Raw genomic sequence first — 21,314 nt, 5'->3', positions numbered from 1 at the left:
TTGTCTTCCGCTGTTTTTCCCCTTTTTACCATTTTTTATTCTCTTGTCACTTGTTATACGTTTGATTTTTCCTTTTTACCCCATGGTCTTCATGTTACATTTTGTCAGAGCATTTGTCACTTGAACTATTTGTGACATTAAAGCCTGGATCACGCTGTGGGAGTTTGCGCTTCTTTTTGTGTTTGCGGGTTTTCCTTGGACCAGGTCCCGTGAGGCTGCAGACTCTTCAGATGATCCTTTTTGAAGTCACGTCTGTTTTTCCAGAAGCACTTTCCCTGATAAGTGCTTTCCAAGATTTAGCTTTTTCCATTGGGGACTGACATTGTATATGATAGTGTTTCTTTTTGATGTTCATTATTCTCATAGTGATCCGAGCACACACATGCCTTTGAGATTATTATCATAGTGATCTGAGCACACACATGTCCTTGAGATTATTCTCATAGTGATCCGAGCACACACATGCCCTTGAGATTATTATCATAGTGATCCGAGCACACACATGCCCTTGAGATTATTCTCATAGTGATCCGAGCACACACGTGCCCTTGAGATTATTCTCATAGTGATCCGAGCACACACATGCCCTTGAGATTATTCTCACAGTGATCCGAGCACACACATGCCCTTGAGATTATTATCATAGTGATCCGAGCACACACATGCCCTTGAGATTATTCTCATAGTGATCCGAGCACACACATGCCCTTGAGATTATTATCATAGTGATCCGAGCACACACATGCCCTTGAGATTATTCTCATAGTGATCCGAGCACACACATGCCCTTGAGATTATTCTCATAGTGATCCGAGCACACACATGCCCTTGAGATTATTTTCATAGTGATCCGAGCACACACATGCCCTTGAGATTATTCTCATAGTGATCCGAGCACACACATGCCCTTGAGATTATTCTCATAGTGATCCGAGCACACACATGCCCTTGAGATTATTCTCATAGTGATCCGAGCACACACATGCCCTTGAGATTATTATCATAGTGATCCGAGCACACACATGCCCTTGAGATTATTATCGTAGTGATCCGAGCACGCACATGCCCTTGAGATTATTCTCGTTTTGATCCGAGCACACACATGCCCTTGAGATTATTCTCATAGTGATCCGAGCACACACATGCCCTTGAGATTATTCTCATAGTGATCCGAGCACACACATGCCCTTGAGATTATTCTCGTAGTGATCCGAGCACACACATGCCCTTGAGATTATTCTCATAGTGATCCGAGCACACACATGCCCTTGAGATTATTCTCGTAGTGATCCGAGCACACACATGCCCTTGAGATTATTCTCAAAGTGATCCGAGCACACACATGCCCTTGAGATTATTCTCATAGTGATCCGAGCACACACATGCCCTTGAGATTATTATTATAGTGATCCGAGCACACACATGTCCTTGAGATTATTCTCATAGTGATCCGAGCACACACATGCCCTTGAGATTATTCTCATAGTGATCCGAGCACACACATGCCCTTGAGATTATTCTCATAGTGATCCGAGCACACACATGCCCTTGAGATTATTCTCATAGTGATCCGAGCACACACATGCCCTTGAGATTATTCTCATAGTGATCCGAGCACACACATGCCCTTGAGATTATTCTCATAGTCAGTGTTCGACAAATCACCCAAAAATCTACTCGCCCAACCAAAAAATCTACTCGCCACCTAGTCCCGCCCCCAACTCCGCCCCTAGTCCCACCCCCAACTCCGCCCCTAGTCCCGCCCCCAACCCCGCTTTAAAATAAAATATATAAATAAAATACATTTAATAAATTCCTAGTCAGAACAACATTCGTTTTTGACATAAATGTATTTATTGTATTACATTATACTACAATTAGTCGTGTGTGTGTGTGTGTGTGTCAATGTCGGATCTAGAAATAAAAGCCAGATGTGAATGACTAGTTTCCTGAACCCCTTAACCAGTGTCTGGACGTCGGCGCTTCACAGAGAGAGACAGAGAGAGACAGACAGACAGACACCCACACACACACAGAGAGCGGCACACTCACACAGAGAGAAAGAGAGACACACAGAGAAAGAGACACACAGAGAAAGAGAGAGAATGAGAGACACACACAGTGAGAGAATGAGAGACAAAGAGAGAGTGCGACAGAGAGAGGGAGACAGACAGAGAGAGAGAGAGGGAGAGGGTGACAGAGAGAGGGAGAGGGTGACAGAGAGAGGGAGAGGGTGACAGAGAGAGGGAGAGGGTGACAGAGAGAGGGAGAGGGTGACAGAGAGAGGGAGAGGGTGACAGAGAGAGGGAGAGGGCGACACAGGGAGAGGGCGACACAGGGAGAGGGTGGGTGACACAAGGAGAGGGTGGGTGACACAGGGAGAGGGTGGGTGACACAGGGAGAGGGAGGGTGACACAGGGAGAGGGAGGGTGACACAGGGAGAGGGTGACACAGGGACAGGGAGAGGGTGACACAGGGACAGGGAGAGGGTGACACAGGGACAGGGAGAGGGTGACACGGACAGGGAGAGAGAGGGTGACACAGGGAGAGGGAGAGAGAGGGTGACACAGGGAGAGGGAGGGTGACACAGGGAGAGGGTGACACAGGGAGAGGGAGAGAGGGAGACACAGGGAGGGAGGGAGAGGTTGACACAGGGAGAGGGAGGGTGACACAGGGAGAGGGAGGGTGACACAGGGAGAGGGTGACACAGGGAGAGGGAGAGGGTGGGTGACACAGGGAGAGGGTGGGTGACACAGGGAGAGGGAGGGTGACACAGGGAGAGGGAGGGTGACACAGGGAGAGGGAGGGTGACACAGGGAGAGGGAGGGTGACACAGGGAGAGGGAGGGTGACAGGGACAGGGAGGGTGGCACGGAGAGGGAGAGGGTGACACAGAGACGGAGAGGGTGACACAGGGAGAGGGTGACACAGGGAGAGGGAGAGAGAGGGTGACACAGGGAGAGGGAGAGGGTGACACAGGGAGAGGGAGAGGGTGACACAGGGAGAGGAAGAGGGTGACACAGGGAGAGGGAGAGGGTGACACGGAGAGGGAGGGTGACACAGGGAGAGGGTGACACAGGGAGAGGGAGGGTGATACGGAGAGGGAGGGTGACACGGAGAGGGTGACACAGGGAGAGGGTGACACATGGAGAGGGTGACACATGGAGAGGGTGACACATGGAGAGGGTGACACAGGGAGAGGGAGAGGGTGACACAGGGAGAGGAAGGGAGAGAGAGGGTGACACAGGGAGAGGGAGACACAGGGAGAGGGTGACACAGAGAGAGGGTGATACAGGGTGAGGGTGACACAGGGTGAGGGTGACACAGGGAGAGGGAGAGGGTGACACTTACAACAGCCATTGCTGCTTGCAGCCTTTGCTCTTAAGCAGAAATGCTTTTAAGTAGAAATCTTTCAAGTAGTATGCAAGTTTAAAAAAGGAAGTTCAAAAAAGAAGTGGAAAAAGTGGACACAATCTACTGCTTCTGATTCCTGCATTTGAACTACGCTGGAAAGGAGGTTATCATCCCACACTGCACATCTCAACACATTACTATTGCTGTGATGCCACCTTTACTTTTTATATTTACTGTAACCTCACTTATTCTCAAATTATGCACTTCCTTCCACCAGCCTCATCATGTCTCTAACTCTATTCATATTTCGCCATCTCTCCTTACTTCACCACTTCTCAGTTCACATGAACTCCTCTCTTACCTGCGCCCTCTGTCACCACACAGTTATGCCGCCTGCACTAAAACACACCCCTACAAATCATCCTCTCACATTCTCTTTCTGTCCATGCTTCTCCTCCTTGCTTCTGGGGATATCTCTCCCAATCCTGGTCCCTGCCTTATTTCTACTTGCTCTCGTCCTCGCCTTCCACATGCAACTTCTACTCCTTCTGGTGTAAACCCCTCCAACCTCATACCCATCCCCTGCCACCCTCCCTCCTCTCTCCCTTTCTCCTGTGCCCTTTGGAATGCTCGCTCCCTCTCTAACAAGTTCCTCTCTGTGCATGACTTCTTTCTCTCTCACTCCCTGCTTCTCTTTGCTATAACTGAGACCTGGCTCACTCAGTCTGACTCTGCTCTGGAAGCTGCCCTCTCCTATGGTGGCCTTTCCTTCTCCCACACTCCACGCCCTGGTGGCAGGGGTGGAGGCGTGGGGCTCCTGCTCTCCTCTCTCTGCCGTTACAGAACAGTTTCTATTCCCCCCTCTCTTGCTTTTCCCTCCTTCGAGGCTCACACAGTCCAGATCTTCTCTCCTCTCCCGGTCCATGTGGCGGTCATCTATCGCCCACCTTCCTCTACTCATCCCCCTTCTGCCTTTCTCTCTCACTTTGAATCCTGGCTCTCTTTCTTTCTCTCCTCAGACTCCCCTGTTCTTCTCCTTGGGGACTTCAACTGCCACATTGATGACCCCTCTCTCCCTTGGGCTTCCCGCTTTCTTTCTCTAACCTCTTCTTTTGGCCTTCAACAGTGGACTGCAGCCAGCACCCACAAAGATGGCCATTACTTAGACCTGGTTTTCACTAAAAACTTCTCTCTCTCCGACTTCTCCATTTCCCCTTTTCCTCTCTCCGACCATCACCTCATCTCATTTTCTCTCTCTCGCTTCTCTCCATCTCCATCTCGCCCTCGTTTTTCCAGAAACCTGCGCTCTATTAACCTACCAGCTCTTGATTCCACTTTACGCTCCTCCCTCTCCTCTCTCAGTTCTGCTTCAGACCCTGACAACCTGGTCAGGAACTACAACTCTGCCTTATCTTCCTCTCTTGATCTTCATGCCCCACTTTCTCTCTGCCGTCCTCGCCCTTCTAACCCCAGACCCTGGCTAAACTCCCACACACGTATGCTGCGTTCCTCCACTCGTTCCTCTGAACGCCTCTGGAGGAAATCTCATACGCTCGCAGACTTCATTCACTACAAATTTATGCTATCCTGTTTCAACTCTGCCCTCTTTCAGGCTAAACAAACCTACTTTTCATCACTAATCAACACACACAAGTCTAACCCACGCCGTCTCTTTTCTGTCTTTGACTCTCTACTCAGACCACCCTCAGCTGCCTCCTCTTCTTCCTCCATCTCACCTCAGGACTTTTTTAAGAAAAAGGTGGAGTCCATACGGCAGAACATCCCATCTGTTGCCTCCTCCCATCCCACAATGCTTCCCAACTCTCCTCCTGTCTTTCTTGACTCTTTTTCTGCTATCTCGGAGGAGGATGTATCACTGCTGATCTCCTCTTCTCCCTCTACCACTTGCCCTCTTGATCCCATTCCCTCCCATCTCCTAAAACCTCTTGCTCCTTCTATAATCCCTATGCTCACACAGATCTTTAACTCTTCCCTCTACTCTGGTACCTTTCCTTCATCCTTCAAGCATGCAACCGTTATACCATTACTCAAAAACAGCAAGCTTGACCCTACCTGTCCTTCTAACTATCGACCTGTCTCCCTCCTGCCTTTTGCCTCCAAACTCCTTGAACGTCTTGTATTCTCTCGATTGCTACACTTTCTCAACACCTATTCTGTACTAGACCCTCTACAATCTGGCTTCCGCACTGCTCACTCCATGGAAACAGCCCTCACTAAAATAACTGACGACCTCCACGCTGCCAAAGACAGAGGTCATTACACTCTGCTCATATTACTCGACCTCTCTGCAGCATTCGACACCGTGGACCACCCTCTTCTCCTTCACATTCTCCATACTCTTGGTATTCGGAACAAAGCTTTATCCTGGATCTCCTCTTACCTCTCCCATCGTACCTTCAGTGTCTCTTTTGCTAACACCTCCTCCTCCTCTATTGATCTCTCTGTGGGGGTACCCCAGGGCTCTGTCCTGGGACCCCTTCTCTTTTCTCTCTACACACTCTCTCTAGGTGACCTAATCACATCTTTTGGGTTTAAATATCACCTCTATGCTGACGACACACAAATTTACCTTTCAACCCCTGACCTTACACCTGCTATACAGACCAAAGTTTCTGAATGCCTCTCTGGAATATCATCCTGGATGGCCATCCGCCGACTGAAACTTAACATGACAAAAACAGAGCTCCTTATACTACCTCCCAAACCTGGCCCTACTACATCCTTCCACATTGCTATTGGAAATACGATCATTCACCCAGTAGCCCAAGCACGCTGCCTAGGGGTCACACTTGATTCCTCTCTCTCATTCTCCTCTCATATTCAAAACGTTTCTAAAACTTGTCGCTTTTTCCTCCGCAATATCACAAAGATACGCCCTTTCCTCTGTTACTCAACTGCTAAAACTCTGACTCAGGCCCTCATTCTCTCACGTCTCGATTACTGCAACCTCCTGCTGTCCGGCCTTCCTACCTCTCACCTGTCTCCCCTACAATCTATCCTAAACACTGCTGCCAGAATCACTCTACTCTTTCCTAAATCTGTCTCAGCGTCTCCCCTGCTGAAATCCCTCTCCTGGCTTCCGATTAAATCGCGTATCTCACACTCAATTCTACTGCTCACTTTTAAAGCTTTACATTCTTCTGCCCCTCATTACATCTCAGCCCTAATTTCTCGCTATGCACCATCACGACTCTTGCGTTCTTCTCAAGGAAGTCTTCTTACTACCCCCTTTGTATCTAAAGCTCTCTCCCGCCTTAAACCTTTCTCACTTTCTGCCCCACACCTCTGGAATGCCCTTCCCCTCAATACCCGACTAGCCCCCTCGCTATCCACCTTTAAGACCCACCTTAAGACACATCTGCTTAAAGAAGCCTATGAGTAGCACTGGATAATCATGGACACATGACACAAAGCTTGGCCCCCTGCAGACGCACTTACTAGTATTCCCTCCTACTGTCTCTGTACGTTCTCCCTACCTACCAATTAGATTGTAAGCTCCTCGGAGCAGGGACTCCTTCCTTAATGTTACTTTTACAGTATGTCTGAAGCACTTATTCCCATGATCTGTTATTTATATTTGTTATTTATATGACATGTATTACTACTATGAAGCGCTATGTACATTTTATGGCGCTATACAAATAAAGACATACATACATACATACATACACAGGGAGAGGGTGACACAGGGAGAGGGAGAGAGGGTGACACACTCACAGACACAGACACCCACTCTCACTCAGACAAACTCACACACACACACAGTCTGTCACTCACACACACAAACACTCACCCGCAAGGCAGGGGGTCGCACATGGCAGCGGGGGCCTCCGCACGGCAGGAGGGCCTCTGCAAGGGGCCGCGCCCCCTCCAGAGGGGGACGCCGACACCGCAGTATCCTGCTTAGACCGAGCAGGGTGAGGCTCCGGTGAGGGGATTTCCCCTGCTTAGAGCAGGGAGAGGCTCCGGTGAGGGGATTTCCCCTGCTTAGAGCAGGGAGAGGCTCCGGTGAGGGGATTTCCCCTGCTTAGAGCAGGGAGAGGCTCCGGTGAGGGGATTTCCCCTGCTTAGAGCAGGGAGAGGCTCCGGTGAGGGGATTTCCCCTGCTTAGAGCAGGGAGAGGCCCCGGTGAGGGGATTTCCCCTGCTTAGAGCAGGGAGAGGCCCCGGTGAGGGGATTTCCCCTGCTTAGAGCAGGCAGAGGCTCCGGTGAGGGGATTTCCCCTGCTTAGAGCAGGGAGAGGCACGCGTGGGGTGAGGGGGGGGGGGCACGGAGGCTGGGAGAGATTGGGGTGAGGGGGGGGGGGTGGATGGCCCGATGGGAGGGAGGGGGGTGGTGGATGGCCCGATGGGAGGGAGGGGGGGGGGCGGATGGCCCGATGGGAGGGAGGGGGGGGCGGATGGCCCGATGGGAGGGAGGGGGGGGGGGGGGCGGATGGCCCGATGGGAGGGAGGGGGGGTGACAGATGGCCCTGCAGGGGCCTGAGGCAGACAGGCGTGGAAGGGGCTGGCTGGCGGAAGGGGGAGGAGTGGAAGAGCTGAGGAGGGGAAGTTGCTGAGAGGCGGGGGAGGAGCGAAGGCACTGCTCAGAGAGCTGGCTTTTTTTTTTCTCCAGCGCGAGCGCGGGAAAAACAGCAGCGCGAGCGCGGGAAATTTAAAAAATACACGTGTGCTGCTTGTGCCAATATTTACTCGCCCGGGGGTTAAATCCACACGCCCCGGGCGAGTAAATGTATACAATTGTCGAACACTGCTCATAGTGATCCGAGCACACACATGCCCTTGAGATTATTCTCATAGTGATCCGAGCACACACATGCCCTTGAGATTATTATCATAGTGATCCGAGCACACACATGCCCTTGAGATTATTCTCCTAGTGATCCGAGCACACACGTGCCCTTGAGATTATTCTCGTAGTGATCCGAGCACACACATGCCCTTGAGATTATTTTCATAGTGATCCGAGCACACACATGCCCTTGAGATTATTCTCATAGTGATCCGAGCACACACATGCCCTTGAGATTATTCTCATAGTGATCCGAGCACACACATGCCCTTGAGATTATTTTCATAGTGATCCGAGAACACACATGCCCTTGAGATTATTCTCATAGTGATCCGAGCACACACATGCCCTTGAGATTATTCTCATAGTGATCCGAGCACACACATGTCCTTGAGATTATTATCACAGTGATCCGAGCACACACATGCCCTTGAGATTATTCTCATAGTGATCCGAGAACACACATGCCCTTGCGTTAGTGCGATCTCTGCTTTTTCTTTTTTGTTATTAAACGGGATATGCATGGTTTTTGTTTCATGCACAGAATCTGCCCAGTGAATTTGATGTATGCCCACAGAGTCCTGAAGCACCCGTCAGCCAGAAAATGTGGGAGCAACCGCAGTGAGTACAGTTATTTCATATGTGCTTGGTTTATGCCAAATCCGTTACTTGTTAACATCACCTTTTATCAGAAGTAGTGACGAAACAAAATGTGATGTGCAAATAACAATCCATATTGGGCTCGGAGGTGTACAGGCCTACCCCGCATTAACGTACGCAATGGGACCGGAGCATGTATGTAAAGCGAAAATGTACTTAAAGTGAAGCACTACTTTCCCCACTTATCGATGCATGTACTGTGCTGCAATCGTCATATACGCGCATAACCGATGTAAATAAGGCATTTGTAACAGGCTCTATAGTCTCCCCGCTTGCGCGCAGCTTCGGTACAGGTATGGAGCCGGTATTGCTGTTCAGGACGTGCTGACAGGCGCATGCGTGAGCTGCCGTTTGCCTATTGGGCGATATGTACTTACTCGCGAGTGTACTTAAAGTGAGTGTCCTTAAACCAGGGTATGCCTGTATTCATGCATTTCAGTACAAGCTGCTGCATAGAAAGCGGGTTGGAATGTATTTTGCACAAGTGGGTGGGCCCTGCTCCTTACATGTGTCCTGGGCCTAAAGATTTCTGTTGCAGGGCCCAGTAAGTGCGACCTCTTGTTGCCATATATCTGAGTGCTGTTGTGTGATTTCTTATTGGGTTCAGTGATTCTCAGGAGCCATAAGCCCAATAAGTTTACAATGTGGCTAGAATGTTCCTTTTGTTTTTGTTCTGCGTGCACCTCCTTTTAGTTACTGGACTGACCATACTAATACAGTAGCTGTCAAAAAAAAAAGCTTGAACATTAATATGCTTTGTATCAGCAACCCTATGTACTACACGGCTGGTGATACTGTTTATTTAGGTTTGTAGGATCAAGTCAGCCTACTCAGCAGCTTAAGCTTTGCCCCTCTCCAAATAAACTCGGAGAGCAGACACGTATGTGTCCCCACGCCTTGCTGTGGAGTAGCATTAATTGCTATGGAGACTAAACATAAACAATCAGCGGCTGTGAACTCGACAAATAGTGCTCGGTAATAAGAAATACGGCATACACTGACAGGCATAATGTAACCAGCAGTGTTAGTGAGAGCCTCAATCTGTTCATTTAGTATTGTGACTGGACTATGCATCGGGGTTCATGGTAAGCAGGCTAAGGATGATCCCAGCAGCAGTATTGAGGTAAAAGGCTGATGTATGTTTTATGGCAAACGTGGATTACAGACAAACCTTTGAAGGGTGTACAGTCATGTATGTGCTGCAGACCTCTGTCTCAGGAGATCTTCACATCTTAATGCAGGGGCGCTCAACGCATGTCCTAATGGTTTTAGGGATATCCCACCTTCAGCACAGGTGGCTCTTGGGCTGAGCTACTGATTGAGCCACCTGTGCCGCAGCAGGTATATCCTGAAAACCTGACCTGTTGGAGTGTCTTGAGGACTGGAATTGAGGGAGGCCCTGCCAGATGTCACTGGGTGTTTAATAGAGATGTGTAAACGTCGTCAAATTTGCTTTGCAAAACGTTTCACTTTTATTTAGTATTCTGCGTATGTGTTCAAGTTCCCATTGCGCAGAATTTGGGCAGGTTGTTCAGATTTGTGCCATGTCACCAGAATTGAGCAGAAATGGCAGTATATAAAGGGCCATGTGAGTTTTAATACTTGATTTATATTTTTGCAAAGCTTGCTGATTCTCGCAGTGTGTAGCAAGTGCTTGCACAGGCAGCCGGGAGTAAGTACCCGCGGGGAGGTCTCCGCTCACCATGTATACACACTCATTATTTTTTTGTAACTAACATTTTATTCAGTTTCAATACAGTATACAAGTAACAATACATCTCATATTTCTGGTAACAACAAAGGTAAATCAAATAACAAATAGGGGACACGTATCCGGTGGTGGTGGGGGGGGGGGCGCGTCTTATTTAAAACTTATACTTTAACTCATTTAAAAAAAATGAAATTAAAAAAAAAATGTTGTCTGATTTGGGTAAAAATAAATGTCCCAATCAAAAATTTTTGGCCCTAGGAGGGATCACCCCTTTAAATCCAACAAACGTGTTCTTTATAAGTCTTGCGGCTGTCTGCTTCTGTCTAGTTTAGTATGGTCTACTTATTGCACTGTATGTAGGCAGAGGTGAGTTAGTAGCTCCGTACGTGACTATTGGAAGCTCCGCTTATCTGCGTTCAGTAACTACAGGAGCGTGGGGACAGGGGCTTCGTGGGAAACACAACTTCTCTTGTGCCAGATTGCCTCCACGCTAGTAATACTGCTGCTTTATTCTGTTGAAGCATTTCTTTTTTTTTAATAAAAACATGCATATCTTTTATCGCCTATGTTTAATCTCTATGGAGCCTTTTATAATTTTTTGTGAAATATGCTCTAAATATATATATATATTTATATATATTTATTTATATTAATTAAAAAAATTAATTTTCATATGAACTGCCAAATAAAGGCCATGTTTTATTATCGCATAGCGCTAAATGAGAGCTGATAAAAATGAGATTTAAAGATGGAACGTGTCCTGTGCTCCTTGCGTTAGGAATGGCGAGTCAGCGGTGGCTTCCTCTGTTGGTCCTGTCGTATTGCAACCCTTCCCCACTGCAGCCAGTGTCCCTTCTGCTGATCCCGCCAGCACAAATCCGCCGCGTTCTCAGCAGACAGCTCCGCCTCTGAACACGTCCGAAGCCGTCAGACAGTTATTTCAAGATGAAATGTTTAGGCTCCTCCAGGTACGAATGTATACTTTATTATTTTAAAGACACATTGTTTTGCAGTTTCTGAGAAATTTGGTGCATTTTTAGTCTAAATTGAAGGGAAGGATGCTAGATAAAGGCAGTTTCATTCTTAATCTTTAAAGAGGTCGGAAGCCGATTGATTCTTTCAATGCATTGAAAGAATTATCTTCAGATACTTACCCAGAGTTGGGCATAGAGTGTTGGATGCACCAAATGCTATTCCCAATTGATATGAAAAATGCTGCTTTTGTATAGCTGTAGCAAACCACTCAGCAGGGAGGAGAGCTCTGGGTTAAACACATATGTTAAAGCCATTATAGTGATCACATGGACTGGGCCCTTACAGGCAAAACAAGCCGTTTTTTAAAGAAAAACATGTTTTAATACAGGTTTAAAGCACGGTGTCTATGGCGCTGAACCCCGTTAATGTAGCTCTGGGGGCCCCCTTCTTCCAGAGATGCCTCAGTTGCGGGTGCCGTTAACTCTGCAGTTTACAGACCCCGCTCACATTGGCCAATAGGAAGCCGCACTAGATGACATCACGGCTTCCTATTGGCCCGCAGAGCCCGGGAGCTTTGAAAAGCAGCCTTATAGTGAACCCTGGAGTGGCTACGGGCACCCACTAAAAGCAGCCTTATAGTGAACCCTGGAGTGGCTACGGGCACCCACTAAAAGCAGCCTTATAGTGAACCCTGGACTGGCTACGGGCACACACTAAAAGCAGCCTTATAGTGAACCCTGGACTGGCTACGGGCACACACTAAAAGCAGCCTTATAGTGAACCCTGGACTGGCTACGGGCACACACTAAAAGCAGCCTTATAGTGAACCCTGGAGTGGCTACGGGCACCCACTGTGGAGGGAAGTATCTCCAGAAGCAGGGACAGCCCAGAGCAGACATTAATGGGGTTCAGCTCCGGTGACCCCTGCTTCAATCCCGTAGTTTAAAAGAAAATGAAAACGGCTTGGGTTGCCTCTTTAACAATCGATTATTACAATTTTAAGTTTAGTTTTGGCTTCCAGTTGTCATTTATAAACTGCTAAACCATGGCTCTTAAACTTGCGCTCGCTAGCTTTATTTTTATTTTATTTAAAAAAAATATTTTACTGGGAAGTAATACATTGAGAGTTACCTCTCGTTTTCAAGTATGTCCTGGGCACAGAGAAAAACAAATAATACATGGTTACAAGTACAGTTACATAAATGAACAAGGTATACATTATATACAAGACATTGCATGCACAGTTAAAGAAAATATATATTATGAGCGTATGAAACAGTTACAGACCAGATTAAAGTGTGAGACAGTCTTAGATTTGAAAGAACTTAAACTGGTGGTGGATGTGAGGGTCTCTGGTAGGTTGTTCCAGTTTTGGGGTGCACGGAAGGAGAAGGAGGAACGTCCGGATACTTTGTTGAGTCTTGGGACCATGAATAGTCTTTTGGAGTCTGATCTCAGGTGATAGGTGCTGCATGTGGTAGAGGCGAGGAGCTTGTTCAGGTAGCTGGGTAGCTTGCCCAGAAAGTATTTGAGGGTGAGACAGGAAAGGTGAACTTTGCGCCTAGACTGTAGTGATGACCAATCTAGTTCTTTGAGCATTTCGCAGTGATGTGTGTTGTATTTGCATTGTAGAACAAAACGACAAATTGAATTGTAGAGGGTGTCAAGTTTGCTAAGGTGGGTTTGAGGTGCCGAGCCATATACTATGTCTCCATAGTCAATAATTGGCATTAGCATCTGTTGTGCAATACGCTTTCTGACCAGGAGACTTAGGGAGGATTTGTTCCTGTAAAGTACCCCTAGTTTGGCATAGGTCTTGGTTGTCAGGGTATCAATGTGCATCCCGAATGTTAAGTGGGAGTCAAACCATAAGCCCAGGTATTTAAAACTAGTGACGGGTTAGGGTGGTGTTAGCATTGGTTCTAATCAGTAGCTCAGTCACTGGAAGCTTTACAAATTTAGTCTTGGTCCCAAATACCATTGTTACAGTCTTGTCAGTGTTTAAAAACAGTTTGTTTTGGGAAATACAGTTTTCGAGTCTCAAAAAGTCAGACTGAAGTATGTGTTGAAGGTCAGAGAGGCTATGGCTGTGTGCATATAGGATTGTGTCATCTGCATACATGTGTATTGAGGCTTCCTTACAAGCTGTGGGAAGATCATTAATGAACACTGAGAAGAGTAGGGCCCCCAGAACAGAGCCTTGCGGGACACCACAGGTGATATCCAGGGGGTTGGAGTTAGAGCCTGAGATGGACACATGTTGGGATCTACCTGATAGGTAGGACTGAAACCAGTTTAAAGCATGCTTCCCTATTCCAGAGCTCTGGAGTTTGTTAAGCAGGATAACATGATCAACTGTGTCAAAAGACTTTGCAAAATCTAGGAATACTGCACCAGTGAGTTGTCCTCGTTCCATTCCACACTGGATTTCATTGCAAACTTTTAGCAGGGTAGTTACGGTGGAGTGTTTGGGACGAAACCCAGACTGGAATTGGCTAGGGAAATTTGTCTTGGTGTAGAAATCGCTTAATTGGGAGTGGACACATTTTTCCATAACTTTGGATAGAATTGGGAGAAGTGAGATTGGCCTGTAGTTTGAGACAGTGTTTTTGTCCCCACTTTTGAAGATTGGGACAACTCTGGCAGTTTTCCAGGTCTTAGGGATATGGCCTGCAGACAGAATAGAGTTGACTATGGACGCAATTGGTTTGGCAATGGCTGGGGCACCAAGTCGTAGGAACCTAGATTGTAGTAAGTCGGGTCCACATTGGCTGCGTAGTTTTAGTTTGAGGAGCGCTTGTGTAATCTCCTCTTCAGATACTGGGCTAAATTGAAAATTGTGGGCAGTGTTGGGAGGGGGTGGGACTGTAGGGATACTCCCAGGATGAGATTCATGTTTGGGGTTTGTGCTGTGTTTCGCTAATAAGTTAGTGGCACACCCCACAAAGTAATCATTGAATGCATTTGCAATGTCAGTGGGGTTTGTCAGAGTAATATCCCCCTTAGTGATATTACTTGGTTGTTGATGGTTAGGAGGCTGGAATATATTGTTGATAACCTTCCAGAAGTTAGCTGGGTTTGATGTATTTTGGTGGAGATTGTCAGAGTAATATTGTAATAACGGCCTTGATGAGACCCTAAGGCCGAGCTCATACACTCCGCTTGCTTGCGAGAGCGCGAGCTCCATCCGTGCGGCGCTGCTGTAGCACAGGAGATCTGTGCTCATAGTGTTGCAGGCGTCTGGGGGCGTGGCGAAGCTGGTTCGTCCTCATTGGCTGAACCAGCTCCCGTGACGCTGACGTCACGCGGCAGTCGCCTGAGAGACAAAATGTATTGTCTTCTCCCAAACGCTGCCGCGTCAACGCGCTACTTCGCTGGCAGGCGCGCAGGCACTTGGCTAAATACTATAGCCAAGTACTGCATTGTGCCTGACGTGCGCGCGCATGTAGTGACGCCGCCACTATTAGCTCGGCCTAAGACTCAGCTCTGGCTAATTTCATACTAGTTGCTTAAGCAGCTAATTGCAGTCTTTCACCCAGAAACTCACTTGTAAATTAAGCCAGTGTTTTTCAACAGGGGTTCCTAGGAGCCCTTGGGTACCCCGTGCATCCCTAAAGAGTTGCATGCAATTTTCAGGTCACTTGAATATTGGACCAAATACAGAAGAATTTACAATACATCTGATCTCAGACGCGCTATTAGAGAGGGTTGGGGTTCCTTACAATGCATCTGATCTCAGACGCGCTATTAGAGAGGGTTGGGGTTCCTTACAATGCATCTGATCTCAGATGAGCTATTAGAGAGGGTTGGGGTTCCTTACAATGCATCTGATCTCAGACACGCGATTAGAGAGGGTTGGGGTTCCTTACAATGCATCTGATCTCAGACGCACTATTAGAGAGGGTTGGGGTTCCTTACAATGCATCTGATCTCAGACGCACTATTAGAGAGGGTTGGGGTTCCTTACAATGCATCTGATCTCAGACGCGCTATTAGAGAGGGTTGGGGTTCCTTACAATGCATTTGATCTCAGACGCACTATTAGAGAGGTTTGGGGTTCCTTACAATGCATCTGATCTCAGACGCGCTATTAGAGAGGGTTGGGGTTCCTTACAATGCATCTGATCTCAGACGCACTATTAGAGAGGGTTGGGGTTCCTTACAATGCATCTGATCTCAGACACGCTATTAGAGGGGGTATAACTAGAAGAGATGGACTTTCTCTTGTGTTTGGCTAGCGCCATGTGAACTCAACATAAGCAAAGTAGTGTTTGAGGAACAGAGATAACTCGAGGGGATTTGTTATATGAGTGCAAGTACTTATCGGAAAGCAGAACGTGTAAGAGTAAAGACATTTTTAGGTAGGAGACAGTTTTATTAGAATTATTGATCCAAAATGGTAGGAGATTTTGACAAGTTGCAGTTTTTGTACTGAACACATTCAAAGTTGGTCTAATAAAAGGCATTACCGTCTGAAAAATAATGAATTTAGAATGAAGTACAATCGTTGACAATTTCAATGTCTCTCTTATTTCAGCTTCAACAGATTAATTTCATGAGCATAATGCAAGTTGTGGGGTCTTCATTTGCTACTCTTCCAACCATGCAACAAATACTACAGCAGTCTTCACAGATGGGGAGAAACCTGGTGGTGAACTCTGCAGGAGGCCATGCTGCTGCTCAGTTACAGACACCTCTCCCTGCAGAGACCCAAGCTTGCGCTTTCGGTCAAACTACTGAAAGACAAAATGGCGGCACAGATATGGGGAAGCCAGGCAAAAGCAGCATTTGTGCGGGCGGCGAAACAAAAGCGTTGCGTGACCAAAGCAATAAGGAAAACGTATGTGTATGAAAAGACATTTCGTAGTTTTTCATTTTGTTTGCTTGCTTTGGCCATTTGTGTATTTTTTGGCCATTTGTGTATTTTTAAGAACTGATCATTAATATCACAGTTTGATCACCCACAAAAGCGCTCACTGTCAACCATTCAAGCTACAAATTGTATTTCTTAAGAGGCTTCAGAAAGGGGAAGTGTTTGTCAATCAAGTGCGTTCTTTACCCTTACCCCACCCTGTCCTTATTACATCACCAACGCAGATAAGGGGAGGGTGAGCCGCATGCTGCTGTTATGCACACAGTGACGTCTGACAGAGGCAATCAAACCACTATCAAGAGTCCGCTCACCATGTTAAAGAAAAAACAACTAACTTAAAAGGGGAAATACCTCCCAAGACCAAAGTGAACATGACAGTGACAGTGACACGTTTAAGGAGTCTCATCTGGGTAATGAATACACTTTTATACCCAAATCTGACACCTATAAGTATGTTTAATTTACTTTTTAAAGTTAGACTTGGGAGGGGTTTGATTTCCTCTATCTGTTCCCTTGTGTGTGATCAGCAAGTGTTTGTACAGCCAGAGCCCCGCTCACCACCTCCATTTAACTGATGGAGACAGCGTGGGATAAGGATAAAGAACAGCCAGCCCCTCCTCTCCAATGACTTCGCGTCAAATAACGACGTGGGTCATGTCACGTCACTTGACCCCGCTGCGGCATTTGCCGCGGCATCCGCGTCGCTAAAGACTCGCAGAGAGCAGATAAGTGAGTTTCAGAGGCCTCACACCTCCCCCGGCATTTAATTTAAATGCCTTAGGGAAGAGCGCAGCGCCTCTGTAACCGCCCGCGCCCCCTCCCCCCCCCCTTGGACATTCTCCCGCCTCCCCGCCCCCCCCCCCCCCCCCCGGGGGGTGCACCCCCACGTTTGCACACCACTGCTCTAGAGTATGCAAATGCATTCATGATAATAAACAGTGAATGTTCGGATGTTTTCAAAAATAGCTTTGTATAAGAATAAAAAATAATTTGATGATATGTCCAGGTAAATGAATGTGAGTACCAATTAACAGAGGGTCATTAATGCTCCCATGTACAGTAAGGGTTTGTTATAGAGTTGGTATGTTGTGGATCTTTGGGATACCCACGTGAGTGTGCATCCAGACCCCTTAATCCACTGACAAAACTAACCCCTGGAGCTAGACCAATAACTTCTAAACTTGAAAGTCCGTAATTGACCAGTGTAAAGTACTCGCGACCTTGTGTTTCTTGATTCCTGGATGAAGCGCGCTCTCAGCCCGAAATGATTGTAGGAAGTGATCTCCCAAGTTCACGGATGCATGAAACGCGTCAGAGGTTCTTCTCAAGATCCCTTTTAGCCCATATGTTGCAGTTTGTCCAATAAAGTAATTTTTATACAGCGATCCAGCATCCGTCATCTCTTTTTCCATTTGTAACGCAGCCTTTCCTTCATTTGGCCCACAGTGCACCGCCCTCATCCTCCCCCTTAGGAGATCACTTCATATATATATATATATATACAGTGTTCGACAAACCTATACATTTGCTCGCCCCAGGCGAGTGGATTTACCCCCCGGGCGAGTAAATATTGGCCCAAGCAACACACGTTTGGTACTAGGTGGCGAGTAGATTTTTTTGTGTGGCGAGTAGATTTTTTGGTGATTTGTCAACCACTGTGTATATATATATATATATATATATATATATATATATATATATATATTACAGTATATATATATATATATATATATATATATATATATATATATATTTGTAGTTACTTTTCCGTTTTAAGTCGCCAAATGGCAGTATTTGAAGTAGCTTTATTCTCTACTTGTCACTTTTTATTATTATATAGTAAAAAGAAAATGTTTTATTGTGCTCTCACTCTTATATGACACTCCAAGTGTTCTTATTTCATTTCTTGCACTCAGAACCTCCCTGGCGCGAGTATTCCTGTGAGCCAGGCTAACAATGGAGAAAAGATTCCAGCGAGTCAGGGATTGCTCACAACTGCTCCCAGCCATGGTCTGCCTGTTATTGTTCCCTCCTCCGTCATCCACAAGACTCCTACTCTCATTCCAGCTGCCAAAGGGTTGAGTAATGTTAATGGATTTCCACTGCTTAAACTACAGCCTGAGCCCAGGTTCACACCACTGAATATATTTCCAAGAAACATGACCCAAGATGTGACAAGGTCTGCCGCTCCTCCTCTTCCAAGGGAAGCCTGGGCTCCATCGGATGTTGAACACAAAAGCCCCAAGTCTCATATATCCAGAGACAAAAGCCAAGTGCCGGCTCATGCAGTTCTCCACAAGGATGATATCAAAGTCATAATGAGGGCAAAGGAAAGGAAGAAGTGGGCAGAAACGGTGAACGAAGGACTCTCAAAGCATGCAACCATGGATCAGTACACTTCACAGCCAAGTGTCCCTGTGCAGCTACAGAGGCCAAAGAGGCACGAAAACATTTCATACCGGCCTACTCCCCATAATGCAGCAGGAATCCCTTTACTTCAGCTGCACGCAGATCCGGTGCCTTATTTCCCACCAATTGTAGGTCCTGATGTCAGAGTTCCTGTGTTGCCACCTCAGTATAAAGTAAAGGCAGTCTCCCTCGCGACATTACCGCAGGCAGCACTAACTCTGTTAAAAAGCAGCGTCCCGCAAGAGACCCAGGTAAAGTATGGGAAGTTCAGTGCTTCAGAAGAGAGCAAATACACATTTGTATGCTCTATATTTACCGTCTTTTCATCAATAATTAAACAAATGTTTCGTTCAGAGTTCTTGGTGTCATGCTGGTTATGGAGAAAACGGTACTCTTTGCAGCCTACATTTTTATACCAGTCTAAAACAAATATCTATAGATAGTGTTGAGGTTTGAAGGTTAAACCTCCTCATATGCGGTCACATTTGAAGAATTGACTTCAAATCGACGTACATCAATCATTTCAATGTTGGTCCAGCAAATAAAAATACCACGTTGTGATCACATGTCTGACAGGTCTGCAGCCCTGCCCTTCCCCATTATCTCTTAGCATACAGTGCATCCACTGCAGCCAGGGATTCTGGGTAATGATGTGCAAATGAGCACCCGCTGTCACCTTTTACTTAATACCCATTTTAACATGGGATCCCGATAAACTTACGCCGTATTACACAGATTTTCAGCACAGCCTGGGTTAAAGAAGTGCAGGGCCAGTAACCCTGCTCACAGACAGCTGTCCGACCTTTTGGGTCTCACCAGGGTGAGGTTGTTGGCTCAATAAAATATGTGAAAAGAAGCGTAGGGGGGCGCCATACAAGTAAAAGGGAAGCAAGAGATGTCCCTATCACACAAATGATAACACACAATGTTTGTGATGATGAAGGGAATAAATATAAATATGACAGTGTACTCACACGGTCGAGTGTGGTACTGGGCAGAGGTCATGGTATCTTTCACTGCTACCAGCTATCATCAAAGACCTTTCCTTTAGGACGCTCTGCAGTCTGATACCAAACGCTCATCTGCATCTTCACACGTGTCTTGCACAGCTCACACAGTGGTATATGTGTATACACGGGTGACACCACACGTCAAGGTATACGGGTGTAGTTTTATTACGATAAAAAGTGAGCAAACAGTACCCTCACATGAGCGACCGCTCCGGTGAACGCAGCAGACTTCCGCGTCACGTTGCAGTCTCTTCCTTTGCCCCGCGTCCGGGGCTCAGGACTCCAGCAGGGCGCTTTAGCTCACTGGTAGCCGATGGCGGTCAGTTGATACAAAGTCCAGGGCCCCACACTGCCCAGTACCACAATCGACCGTGTGAGTACAGTGTCATATTTATATTTATTCCGTTCATCATCACAAACATTGTGTGTTATCATTTGTGTGATAGGGACATCTCTTGATTCCCTTTTACTTGTATGGCTTCTTTTCACATATCTACACTACGAGGATCGCGGGAGGATCCTCGTCCTGGGGTTGAGCAGCCATCAAAATCATCTTTTTATGGGCTAGTATGGTTCATTGGTATTTTTGACTATTACTATATCAGTATTGGATTTGGAGGGAGCTGCCCTTGTTCTCTTTTGTATTCAATAAAATATGTGCCATTTAAAATTCAGTGTACAGCTCTGAGTAACAGTCTCTGCTATATAAGAAGGAACATGTATCATAATACTGCTTTTATTAGTCTCCCATTTCTGGAAATAAAAATGCCAGGCACAAAGAAATCGCGTGCAGTAATAGTAATCTTATAGCAGAATGGGGACAGAGAGGTTTTTAAATGTGGGGGGGAAACTCAAGCTCTACTAAAAACCCCAGTCCCAATACTGGTTGTCATATATCTATCATGTGAAAAGTTCTGTAAAAATCCTCTAAGTGAGGAGGGGAAGGAGGGGGGGTGGGAGGAAGAGAGACGGCTGATGGGGAAGGCAGCTGTTGGGGGTCCAACCGATTGGCTAAAGACGGCTAAAAAATATGTATCTGTCGCTGTCGCTTGTTTATTATGCGTTACCCTGTACAGTAAAATAAAATTGTGATGCTGTGGCAATCAGCAGAAGATTATTTTGTTTCCGGATCTGAGAAGCGCAACTGTTGGTGATTCTGTAAAATGTTTCTATATTTTAATCTTGAGCCAATGTTTGCTAAAGCTGAACTTGGACGGCACTTGGCATGGAGGATTTACTGTATGTACCGTTACCGTTACAGTTATACAGCAGTTACATGTTTCACTTTTACACTTTTTTATTTATTTTTTATTATTGAGTTTCAGGAGGGAGGGGATACAAAAAAAGGCTTATGGTGGGAGTAACCCTAACATGGAGAAATAATTAGGTTACAACTTAGTTAGTATATAGTAAGATACGGTTTGTACAGGGATAGTATGCAGTCGATTAATGCGTGGAGTCCTATCTGATCCTTTACTACAACAGGTTTTGGTCCATTGGTTTGATCTGTA

The 21,314-nt window shown here is 46.6% G+C and overlaps 1 protein-coding gene across 8 annotated transcripts in view; it reads left to right on the top strand.

The window, feature by feature from the left end:
• Positions 1 to 21,314, top strand: part of CPLANE1 (ciliogenesis and planar polarity effector complex subunit 1) — a 150,748-nt gene that overhangs the window by 84,650 nt on the left and 44,784 nt on the right. For all 8 annotated transcript variants that reach the window (XM_075588385.1, XM_075588388.1, XM_075588395.1 and 5 more), the window contains exons 30-33: positions 8,710 to 8,786; positions 11,315 to 11,504; positions 16,049 to 16,351; positions 18,301 to 19,044. In XM_075588385.1, coding sequence (XP_075444500.1) covers positions 8,710 to 8,786; positions 11,315 to 11,504; positions 16,049 to 16,351; positions 18,301 to 19,044 — 1,314 coding nt within the window. The remainder of the gene's footprint in view (positions 1 to 8,709; positions 8,787 to 11,314; positions 11,505 to 16,048; positions 16,352 to 18,300; positions 19,045 to 21,314) is intronic.

This window comes from Ascaphus truei, chromosome 1 (genome assembly GCF_040206685.1).
Source record: "Ascaphus truei isolate aAscTru1 chromosome 1, aAscTru1.hap1, whole genome shotgun sequence".
NCBI classification, from domain to species: domain Eukaryota; kingdom Metazoa; phylum Chordata; class Amphibia; order Anura; family Ascaphidae; genus Ascaphus; species Ascaphus truei.
The sequence above is the reverse complement of the archived record's forward strand: the minus strand, read 5'-3'. Positions and strand labels throughout refer to the sequence as shown.